The sequence below is a fragment of the Crocuta crocuta genome, unplaced genomic scaffold (genome assembly GCF_008692635.1).
Source record: "Crocuta crocuta isolate KB4526 unplaced genomic scaffold, BGI_CrCroc_1.0 scaffold3, whole genome shotgun sequence".
In the NCBI taxonomy this organism is placed as follows: Eukaryota; Metazoa; Chordata; class Mammalia; order Carnivora; family Hyaenidae; genus Crocuta; species Crocuta crocuta.
Genome location: NW_027529934.1, coordinates 3,468,480 through 3,481,477, shown reverse-complemented (window position 1 = coordinate 3,481,477; position 12,998 = coordinate 3,468,480). Strand labels below are relative to the sequence as shown.

Here is a 12,998-nt window from a genome sequence, read left to right as displayed (position 1 = left end):
GAGAGAGAGAGAGAGAGAGAGAGAGAGAATCTGAAACAGGCTCCAAGCCAGCACAGAGGCCAACTCAGGGCTCGTACCCACAGACCGTGAGATCATGACCTGAGCCAAAGTCAGATGCTTAACCAACTGAGCCACCCAGGCACCCCTTTTCTGGTGTTTTTAACAAAAAGATAGCCCCTAATTTCTCTCATAAAAGCATACTCCTGAAAGACAAATCCTTTCGTGGGGTGCCTGGGTGGCTCAGTCAGTGGGGCGTTGGATTCTTGGTTTTGGCACACGTCATGATCTCATGGTTCATGAGGCCAAACCCTGCATGGGGGTGGGGAAGGATTCTCTCTCTCCTCTTCTCTATCTGCCCCCACATTTTAACCCTGAACAGTCTTCCATGTTTTAGAACACTATCCCAAGAAAACTCATTCCTAATAATAATGCTCCTCCTCTTCTCTTCCAGACTACAACAAAGGAGAGAAGACCTCTGTATCATTCCCATCCATGATGACCTTACACTATAATAGGTTCCTGACATATATGTCTCCCACCGTGGCTGACTCTCACCTAGTAAAAAAGGCTTAATATGAATATCAAAAAAATATAAAGATCTCCAAATCACGTAACCTTAGATTCCTGTAACAAAACACAAAAGGAGAGAAACTAAGAAACATTCTAGAATTTCTAAAAACTACTACTTGTTGAACAAGCTCCTAGGAATCTTTGTAAACTTGTCCACTATTGGATGTCACCAACTCAGCACATTTATAGGGAGAAAATACTCTCTCCCTCTTCTCAGGAACAGAGTATCTCTGAGGCAACAGCCAGATCTGGTTATCTCAAATAAGTTACCTTCCAAGGAAACTAGATCTAGAAACAGAATCACACTGGGGTCCCCAGCAGGGGGACCTTTTCCAAAACCTAGCAAGGATCACAGATCAAAACAGGTCACAGGAAAAAGGTATTTGTTTTTCCCAAAAAACATAATGGATTATAAATATGTAAATGTAAATAAATTAAAAAATTACTGTGAGCAATGTTTTTCTATGACTTTGGCTGATTTATGATTTCATATGAAGCCAAAGGTATTGAGGATCCAATGGAAACCCCTGGGCCTAAGTTGCCCATACACAACACAGAACACTAGGTGTAAGGGAACAGACTTTGCTTTTAAGTCAGTGGGAACCACCGTGAAAAACAAGAGCTAATCACTTTTCAGTGTGGCAGCACCAAAAGATTCAGCCTACACAAAGAATGGGGATTTGCTGCTCCTACCACATTAAGATGCCGACCTACTGCAATAAATCTATTGCATGACATCAGTACATGCCCCCACAAAAATAGCACTGCAGTGAGATCGTGGCTACCTCCCATATGAGAGTCATAAGCATCCTCCTCTACCATAAACTGTTATTCATGAAAGAGATCAAGAAATAACTAGTCTATGAGTTTACTTTTATATAAAACAAACCTAGGCTGCCTCAAACAAATCTAAATACCTATTTCTAAACACTCTCCCTCCCTGTCTCCAAATATTTTTTTTTTAATTCCAAAATCTTCCCTGGAAGAAAACTAGCTAAGGAATCTAAAGACCAAAATGTATGTATTTTAAATCTTCATAAAAATTCAAGGATGGCTTAACAAAGGAATAAAACAAGAGATTAAGCTTTCTTGAATTAAGGTGATTAAAATTTCAAAAAACTGTTTTGGTTTACACTCATGTTATTATAAAACATACAAAAGACACTAAAATTGCCTTAGGTTTACTCTTTCTAGGAACATGACTAAACTTTTAAAGCCAGCTTTGAAATTAACTGTCTAAAAGCCAGATGATGCTAACTAACTTTAGCAAGGTATTCTTATATTCCACATTATAAATTCTGAACACTTATTATGCCCTATTTCAACAAATCTGCCATTAATTATAGGATAAATCATTATTTTACATATCACTAAGAAAGAAAAAAGCTGTCAATTAAACGTAAGAAGGTATCATCAACTCCATATCAAGCACCAAGTATTAGTGATACTAAAATGTGAAGAACAAAAAGCATCTTAGAATTGGTAAAATACTCTCAAATTCCTACGGCCATCTATTTCTTTGCAATTCAAATAGATTTATAGTTTTCTGCAATCAAAACCCCTGCAATGGAAAAAATTTAAAATATCCTACCTTCAGTACTACACTCAGGAAAGCTATCAACGAGGGAATCCGAATAAGCTTCAGCAGGTCCAATCAATTCAGAGCCATCATTAACTATTCCACCCTAAAAAGAGAAGAGTAATTGTGTTTCATTGTCAGTAAGGGTATTTTTTAAATGAGTAACAAATGAACAATAGTAATCTCAACTGAGTACATATAAGGATTACAGAAACCATTCATCTGTTAAACTAGATTACATCTGCTTTTTAAAAATCAATAGGAATATCAATATTGATTCATCAACTATAAGAAATGTACCACACCAATGCAAGATGTTAATAATAAGGGAATCTCTATGAAAAATAAAGGGGAAATACAGAAAAGTAATATATTTTCTGCACAATTTTTCTGTAAACTAAACTACTGTAAAAAAACAATCTATTATTAAAACTAGTATTAATCTACTAGAATTCAAAAGGAATATTATCTTTATGATATCATGTGGTTTTTTATAAAAGCATATTTATAAAAATCTATCAAAAGTACTCATTTAAAAAATGCAAAGGGGGAAAAAACACCCACCAGCTAAAGATTGTTACTCAGCATCCTTAGTGCTTGGTCATATTAATTAGTGATAAATGATGGGACTCCATTAGAAGTCATTTAATTTTACCAAAATAAACACTCATAGAACCCCAGTGATTCCAGAAGTACCTTAAATTTGAAAACTATTTAGACATAATATAAAACTAAACAAATATAAGATATTTGTATTAAATACATTTATTTAGTGTACTTAAATAGCACACATTTTTTAAACATTTATTGATTATTTTTGAGAGACAGAGAGAGACAGAGCACTAGCGGGACAGGGGCAGAGAGAGAGGGGCAGAGAGAGAGAGAAGCAGGCTCCAGGCTCCAAGCTGTCAGCACAGAGCCTGATGCAGTGCTTGAACCCCATGAGATCATGACCTGAGTCGAAGTCAGATGCTTAACAGACTGAGCCACCCAGGTACCCCAAAGCAAAATATTTTTAATAAAGGTAAAATGGTCCCTCTCAAATTATCAAATTTTACTTCCCAGAGTGTTAAATGAACCGAAACCTTAAAACAATTATTCCCTTTAAAAGCATGAATTTATACACTTTATTCTATTTATTAAAATATTCAAATCACAGTTTGTATCTGAAATTTTCTCCAAAAAAGAGGTCTCTATTACAGACTAAGCCATAAACCTAATCTTAAGAAAATCTGCAAGTATTCTGAGAATTTCACCAGACAAAGATCATTTTATTTACAATCTCAGTTTACAGAAAGTGCCTTTCAACCATTAACTACCTCTTCTACTACCAGAGATGTGGACTTTGTTACCTATCTATAAAATGGAAATATTATTTATAGCTCCCTATGTTGTTAGGACTAAAAGATTTCATACATGTAAAGTGTTTAGAACAACATAAGCATTCATTTTTTGTTAATAATATTAGCTGATATAAGATGTTTATAAGATTAAATAAAAACAGAATACTAAAGAATACAAAAAAACTGTTTTAGCTCATAATCTTACAGAAATTTTATTTACTTCATTTAACAAACAATATTATACAAAATAAATAACACAGAATAGATCTTTAATTAAATAAAATAATAACTGTTCCATAGGAACTCGAGGAAAGTAGTGGAGAAATATGCCACAATTCTATTTTAATCTCTACATTAAATCTCTAGATTAACTGCTATTTTGATCTCTCGATCAAAAACATTAATCACTTGGTGTTCTTTACTATGCAGGAGAAAGAAATTTATTACTCAGCATCTCAAAGTTTTTGTTAATGAAATGTCGATCTAGGGGTGAAGGAGTTTTCAGGTATGATGGAATAAGTAGATCAGCAAGTGCTCTCCCCAAAAGACAATGCTATAACTGGAGAAAAATGTCAAAACAACCATCTGAGCGCTCTGGAAATTGACCAAAAGCATGTAACAAATGAAGAAGTGGTTACCCATAAAAAACCACAAAACCACAGGTAAGAACTGTGGGAGTCTGTGGCATTCTAGCCTGGGGTTGCCCCTACCTTCTGTCCCAGCTGGGTTGCCATGGTAATTATACAAGGGCAAGGCAAGCCTTGAAATTCAGCAGATTCCCTTGCAGAGGAGGCGAGCATGATTTGGACTGCAGCACAGAAGTCCACCCCAGACAGCATTACCAGTGATAGTAGCGATCCCAGCGCCAGTGCACAGTGGCTCAGCAAGCGTGAGGTAGCAGCAAGCAAAGCACCAGCGTATTAGCCAGACATTCCACGGGGAGTTACAGAAAGTCCACAACCATAGGGGTTCTCGCCCATCCAGGAGAGACCTGAGAGGAATCAAGCTATCTGCAAATCCCCAGCAAACCACAATGATGCCCGCACACAGAGGAAATGCAAAAGGTCTCAAAGGAAAGGAAAATCCAGGGCAAACTTAAAAACTGCTTGAACTCTGAACTCTATCAAGAAACATCAGCATATGGAAGAAGCATATAATGGAAGACAGTGTTTAAATACAAAGGCCAATCACTGGCTGACCACTAAGCTATGCTGTTACAGGGCTAACCCCTCATTAGCCAGGTTTAAAAATACAATAAAAATTAAAAATTGAGTACAGATATCAGCAGTCACACACCGCCCATTAAACAGATTCCACAGATTCAGTACGGACATTCTACTAAACATGCTAACAAAATAATGCTAACAACCCTCAGGGTAAAAATCAAAACTCAGATCTGCTATATTAACCAAAATTTCCAGTTTTCAACAAAAAAATTATGAGACATACAAAGATACAAGAAAGTGTGTGCTCCATACACGGGAGGAGTAGGGGAAGTAATCAGCAGGCATTAACTCTACGGGGCAAAGAAATTGGACTTAGAAAGCCAAGACTTCGAAACCACTATTTATAAACAAGTTAAATAACCGAAGGAAGTCAAAGAATTTTTTTTATTTTTGAAGTGTTTATTTAGTTTTGAGAGAGAGACAGACAGGGCACGAGTGAGGGAGAGACACAAAGAGAGGAAGACACAGAATCCAAAGCAGGCTCCAGGCTCCAAGCTGTCAGCACAGAGCCTGACGCGGGGCTCGAACCCACAAACCATGTGATCATGACCTGAGTGAAACTCAGACACTCAACCAACTGAGCCACCCAGGAGACCCCGAAAGTCAAAGAATCTTTAAAAGTATGATGTATATGGGCGCCTGGGTGGCTCAGTTGGTTAAGCGTCCGACTTCAGCTCAGGTCAGGATCTCACGGTTCTTGGGTTTGAGCCCCATGTCAGGTTCTGTGTTGACAGCTAGCTCAGAGCCTGGAGCCTGTTTCAGATGCTGTATCTCCCTCTCTCTCTGACCCTCCCCTGCTCATGCTGTCTCTCTCTCTTTCTCTCAGAAAATAAATAAAATATTAAAAAAAAAAAGTATGATGTGTATGACTCATGAAAGCAAATGTAAACAAAATAAATTATAAAAAAGAACCAAAAGAACCATTATTCATATGAGCCAGAAATGTAGAGAATTTAAATGTCCATCAGCTGATCAACAGATAAACAAAATGTGGTATAGTCATACTTACCTAATGGAATATTACTTAGCCATAAAAAGGAATGAAGCCCTGATACATGCTGCAACATGGATGAAACTTGAAAACATTAAGCTATATGAGAGAAGCCAGATGCAAAAGGCTATTGTATGATTCTCTTCATGTGAAATGTTCAAAACAGGCAAATCCATCAAAACAAAAACAAAACAGATTAGTGGTTGCTAGAAGTTAGGGCGAGTGGGGAAGGAGGAGCAGGCACTAACCGGCCTAAGATTTCTTTATGGGGAAATGAAAATGTTCTGGAAATAAATAGTGATAATGGTGGCATAACTCAGTGGATATACTAAAAAAATCACTAAAATTTATACTTTAAAGTGGTGAATTTTATTTTATGTGAATCTCAATTTTAGAGAGAGAACCAGAGGGAAATCATAAATCAAAAGCCATAGGAACAAAATGCAATCAATTTGAGAAAGATGAATAATGAATGAACTTGAAGATCAACAGTTAACTACCCAATATGAAGATCATAGGGGGGAATAAAGATCTAATTAACAGTAAAGAGAACCAGAGAGCTATAAAGGTAATATTAAGCATATCAACTTACATGTTCTAGACATGAGACAGAAAAAAAAGCAGAAAAAAAAGCTGAAGAGATGAGGCAGAAACTTTCAAACTCTGATGAAAAATAATAATCTACAAATACAAGAAGATAAATTAAATCCCAAATAGGACAAACAGAAAGAGATCAACACTGTGAGTCACACTGTTGAAAAACAAAGGCTAAATTCTAAAAGCAGCAATAGAAAAAGACTTATATAACAGAATTTCTATAAAATTAATTTCTGACTTCTCATAAAGAACAATGAAAACCAAAATGATAATTTCAAAATGCTAAAGGAAACACTGGTAATCAATAATTCTACATATCCAGAAAAACTCTTCTTTAAAAATGATGGGTAGGAATGCCCAGTTAGCTCAGTCAGTTAAGCATTCAACTTCAGCTCAGGTCATGATTTCACAGTTTGTGAGTTCAAGCCCCGCATCAGGCTCTGTACTGACGGCGTGGAGCTTGCTTTGGATCCTCTGTCTCCCTCTCTCTCTGCCCCTCCCCTGCTCGCACTCACTCTCTCTCTCTCAAAAATAAATATATATTTTAAAAAATGAAGGGTAAACAAAAATATTTCCAAAGACTAAGAAGAATCTGTTTCTAGCAAACCCGCCTTACACATGCAAAAAGAGAAACTACAGGAAATCCTTCAAGCTCTGACAACATACAGTAATTCAAATCCACCTGAATAAAGAACACCAAAAAAAGAAAAATATGCGGGTAAATACAAATGACTGTATAAATACATATTCTTCTCTTTTCTACTCCTAACTTCCTTAAAAGACATCAAACCATAAAACTGTATTGTTGGGTGTATATTTGAGATATATGTATGATAATAATAACACAAAAAAGAAGGAATGAATAAAGCTTTATGGACCAAACTTTCCATATTTTACTAGAATTAAGTTAATTTTAATCTCAAATAAATTGTCATAAATTAAAATGCATTATTTTAATCCCTAGAACAACCATTAAGAATATAACTTAGGAGCACCTGGGTAGCTCAATCAGTTAAGCATCCGACTTCGGCTCAGGTCATAATCTCACAGCTCATGAGTTCAAGCCCCGTGTGGGGCTCTGTGCTGACAGCTTAGAACCTGGAGCCTGCTTTGGATTCTGTCTCCCTCTCTCTCTGCCCCTCCCCTGCTCACGCTTTGTTTCTCTCTCTCTCAAAAATAAATAAACATTAAAAAAAAGAATATAACTTAAAATAACATAAAAGAGGAACTTAAATGATACAATAAAAAATATCTAACACAGATGACACACAGAGAAGAAACAAAAGAACAAAAAGTATATGAGATCTATAACATATAGCAAAATGGCAGACAAAAATTCAATCATATCAATGATTACTTTAAATATAAAAGGACCAAATACACCAATCAACAATAGCAATTTTCAGACTGGATAAAAAAATAAGATCAAACTATATAGTGCATGTAAGAGATGCCCTTCAGATTCAATAACACAAACAGAATGAAAGCACAATAATGAAAAGCAAAGGTTCCATGCCAAACATGACTGTTAGAGACCTAGAGTGGTCTCTAACGAGAGTGGTCTTTATATTAAAATCATACAAAATAGATGTAAATACTATGCAAGACAAAGCAGGACATTTCATTAGGGTAAAAACATCAACTTATCAGGAAAATATAACCACCTATACACACGCACATGTCAGTGGAAACCCAAAATAAATAAACATTAACAACTAAAAGGACAAGCAGAAAATTCAGGGATGCCTGGGTGACTCAGTCAGTTAGTGTCCGACTTTGGCTCAGGTCATGATCTCACGGTTCGTGGGTTCAAGTCCTGAGTCGGGCTCTGTGCTGACAGCTCACAGCCTGGAGCCTGCTTCGGATTCTGTGTCTCCTTCCTTCTCTGTGCCTCTCTCACTTGTGCTTTGCCTGTCTGTCTCTCTCTCTCTCTCAAAAATAAACAATCATTAAAAAAAATTTTTTTAAGAAAATTCAACAATAACTGGAGGCTTCAATATCTTACTCTCAATAATTGACAGAACTAGGCAGAAAACTAGCAAGGCAGATACAGAAGACTTAACGATCACTAACAACTAACTTGAACTAAAATTTAAATAAAATTCCACCTGACAACAGAATACGCTTCCCTTTCAAGCACTAATGCAACATTCTCCTGTATGCTAAGAAATAAATCTGGCCTCAATAAATTTAAAACAATTGAAATCATACAACATGTGTTCTGACCACGACCACAAGAAAACAGAATCAGAAATCAACAATAAAAGAAACTTTAAAAATTAACAAATATTTGGAAATTAAAGAACATTTTTCTAAATAACCAGTGGCTCCGCAGAAAAATCACAGAAGAAATCAGAAAATGAATTAAACATTAAAAATCAAAACAAAGTGTAAAAGGTTATAGGATGAGGCTCAAGTAGTGCTAAAAGAAAAATTTATAGTTGTAAATACTCATGTTAGATAAGAAGAACCAACTCAAGTCAGTAACCTAAGCTTCCACTTTAAGGAATTAAAGAATTAGATAAAGAGCAAAGTAAATCCAAAGCAAGCAAAAGGAAAAAAACAAAGTTTAGAGTGGAAATCGATAAAATAAAATAGAAAAAACAAAGAGAAAGTAATGAAACCAAGTTGGTCTTTTGAAAAAATCAACAAATATCAAACTTTTAGACAGACTGACCAAGAAAAAAAATACACCAGATACAAATTACCAAAATCATGAATGAAAGAGGGGCCATCACTAACATACCCATAGAAATTAAAGGCATTATGGGGGAATACTATAAACAATTTATGCCAACAAATTACATAATTCAGATGAAAGTTCCTAGGAAGGGACAAGTTACCAAAGGTGATTCAAGTAGAAAGGGAGTATCTAAGAAGATATTCTCTTGTTAGACCTACAACGAGTAAATAAACTGAATTAAAATTTGAAATCTTCCCAGATCAATTGCAATACTAGGTATACACCTAAGAGAAATGAAAAGGTATGTCCACACAAAAAACTTATGTGCCAACATTCATTAACGGCATTATGCATAATAACCAAAAGGGAGGGACAACCCAAATGTGCATCAACTCATGAATGGATAAACAAAATGCAGCATATCCTATAGCTATGCAAAGGAATACTACATAGCCACCAAAAAGGAATAAAGTATTGGTACATGCTGCAACATGGATTAAATCTGTAAAACATTATGCAAAGTGAAAGAACTCAATTCTGCTCACAACAGCATCAAAAGAATAAAATGCTTAGAACAATTTTAACGAAAGAAGTGTCAGACTTATACACTGCAAATTGCAAAACACTGCTGAGACTAATTAAAGAACACCTAAATAAATGGAGTCATTTCATGTTCATGGGTTGGAAGGCAATGTTGTTAAGATAATATTTTTCCCCAAACTGAACTATAGATTTAATACAATTCCAACAAAAATTCCATCAGAATTTCTTGTTCACATGGACAAGCTAATGCTAAAATTTTTATGGAATTTCAAAGGATTCAAAATTACTACAATAATTCTGAAAAAGTATGAATAAAGTGAGACAACTTACACTACCTGATTTCAAAATTTGTTATAAAGCTACAATATTCAATACAGTACTGTTATGAGAACAGGCACGCAGATCAATAGAAGACATCAAAAGTCCAGAAATAAGCCATTAAATTTAGTCAATTCTATTTTTAGCAACAATGCCAAACTAATTCAATGTGGAAAGGATGGCCTTTTCAACAAACAGTGCTGAGACTATTAGATATTCATGTGCCAAAAGACTAATTTAGACTATTGCTTCACACAATATACAAAAGTAACTGAAAATGAATAAGAGACCTAAATGTAAGACTAAAATGTCTAGAAAAGAACACAGAAGAAAATCTGGACTTTGGGTTAATCTAAGAGTTCTTGGATATGACAAAAAAAAGAGAGCATGATTTAAAAAAAAGAAAAAAATGATAAATTATACTCCATCAAAATTAAAAACTTCTGTACTTCAAATGATACCATTAAGAAAATGGACAAGCCATAGATTGGGAGAAAATATGTGGAAAGCACCTATGTAATAAAGAACTTGTATCCAGTATATATTCAGAACACTCATAACTCAATTAATAAGAAAACCCAACCAAAACTGGACAGATTTTAACAGATATTTCACCAAAGTATATGAATAAGTAGCACATGAAAACAAGCTCATCATCATTAGCCATTAGGAAATGGAAATAATACCACAGCGAAATACCACTGTACACATACTAGAACAGCTATAAATTTAAAATTCATACAATACTAAGTGTTGGTGAAACTGAGTAAGAACCAGAGCCTTCGCACTTTGCTGGGGAATCTAAAACAGTACGGTCACTCTGGAGAACAGTTTGGCAGTTTCTTAAAAACAAAAACTTATCATAAGACCCAGCAAGTCCACTCTTCAGAATCTAGAGAAATAAAAACATAGATTTGTACACAAAGATTTGTTGCCAGCAATACTAGACAGAGACCCAAAAAACTGAAAACAAACCAAATGTCCATCAGTTTGTCAATGGATAAACAAAATGTGGTATGATCTATATAACAGAATACTATTCGGCAACATAAAGAAATAGAATACTGATACGTGATAGAATGCGGCTAAAACTCAAAATGTTGTATGAAAACATTAAGTGATCTTTTATCACATATTGTGTGATTCCATGTAATTGAAATTGCCTGAAAAGGTAAATCTATAGTCAGAAAATAGGTAAGTAGTTACCCAGGGATGGGGCTGGGAAAAGAGATTGCCAGTAAAGGGGCACAGAGAAACTGTATGTATGCATTTATACCCATAAATACCCAGCAAAGATACATATGGAAAGGTACAGATGAAAAAATGTGGCAATATACTGTTAATTTTTTTAAGATGAGTAATGAGTAATAGAGGCTCATTATAGCACTTTATAGCACTCCTTCTACTCCTGTGTATGTTTTAAAAAATCATATCAATTGGCTATGTGGTCATTTGCAATGTGGTATCTACCATCAATGTTTTTCCACAAACACACATACAAAGAAAAAAACCAAAACCTACATATGTCATTATAGCACACCTTGTTGTGACCTGGCTACCCAACAACCTCCGTTCATATCTTCACCTGCAATCAGAACTAGAAAGCTAAAAGAGTCACCTACACAGGCTTCTCTGAAGCTAAGAACAGTCCTGTGACCCAGTTCTGGACTACTGGATATAAGAAGGTCTACCTCTAGGCAGAAGTTCTAGGAAAGCTTTTAAAAACTGGCATGCATTCATTCATTGGGCTTTTTCCTTTCACACCCCAAACCAGGAAGCTAAAGCTAAGGCTCTGGGGACATTATTGAGCTCTGTTACCAACCCGGCTCTATCTTCCTCATACAACTTCCTGCTGTAGTAGACAAACCTCCTTTTTGTTTAAGCTAATATGGTAAGCTTTTTTCATTGTTTAGACATTGATACTACTGTTGTGATAATACCGAATCAGTATCCCTCTTCTGCCCAGCAGACTACCTAAGGTACTTCTAAAACATTTTCTAAGAGTAGCTGTCTTCTTTCTCTTCTGTCTCTCACTACACAAAGCCAAAAAGTAAGTATTATCTAGGAGCAGTTATAATCAGGAATTGCCAGATCCAAAGGAAACAGAATGAACAGATCACTTTTATTTAAATTGTGAGAAGTCTAAGATCTGACTTATATATTCCTAGACTGATTTTTTTTAACCCTTTGCATGCAATAATTTGCAGGACTGCTTTTCACAATTTCTATAAAGCCATTTCCTTCTTGCTTAATAATGCTGCCTTTTTCTATAAGAATAGGCTCCTTGCAACAAGGATAGGGTTGTAACCAAGAACAACAAAGGGCAAATATTGTACCAATTTGATTTGGCCTTTTATCCCAAAGATCTGCAGTATACCATAAGCAAAGTCACATTCATCATCTTGGCCTACTTCACACAATAATGAAAAATTAAGCAACAAAGTCAATCACTAGAAATCTACTGTTTCTATAAACTTTTCTATTAATATTTCTGTTTCTATTACTGTAAAGTCATAAGTCTGTAATATTTTTTAAAAGATCAACTTTCTTCAGTAAATTAAAATAGGAAAAATAAAATAAAATAAAAAATATTTTCTTTTGGTAGATCCACTGACATCAGGAAATTTAAAAATCCCACTATTTATATACCTCACTGGCTATATGTTCTAACAAACTGCATTTATACAAATAAACTGCATTTATACAAAGAAGGAAAAAAACAAGTTTGGCATAATCACTTAGATTTTTTTCTAGAAGTCTAAAGGCAATAGGAAAATTGTGGTCATTAAAGACACTGATATCAACTGACAACTTGCACAAGTTCAATGTAAAATAAATTAGAAAACTATTTTCAAAATGATAAAGAACTCATGGGATGCCCAGGTGGCTGGCTCTGTGCTGTTAGCTCAGAGCCCGAAACCTGCTTCAGATTCTGTGTCTCCTCTTCTCTCTGCCCCTCCTCGCTCCTATTCTCATTCTCTCTCTCCTCTCTCTCTCTCTCTCTCAAAAATAAATATTTAAAAATTTTTAATTAAAATGATAAAGAACTCAGAATGAAAATCTTATATTTCAAGAAACTGAAAATACTAATATCCAATGATTCTGGTAACATAATTTGTACTAGCCTACTTCTCTAAAATTGTATAGT

At 35.1% G+C, this 12,998-nt stretch overlaps 1 protein-coding gene across 4 annotated transcripts in view; it reads right to left on the bottom strand.

The window, feature by feature from the left end:
- Positions 1–12,998, bottom strand: part of RPS6KC1 (ribosomal protein S6 kinase C1) — a 186,172-nt gene that overhangs the window by 136,614 nt on the left and 36,560 nt on the right. For all 4 annotated transcript variants that reach the window (XM_077763204.1, XM_077763205.1, XM_077763207.1 and 1 more), the window contains exon 5: positions 2,162–2,255. In XM_077763204.1, coding sequence (XP_077619330.1) covers positions 2,162–2,255 — 94 coding nt within the window. The remainder of the gene's footprint in view (positions 1–2,161; positions 2,256–12,998) is intronic.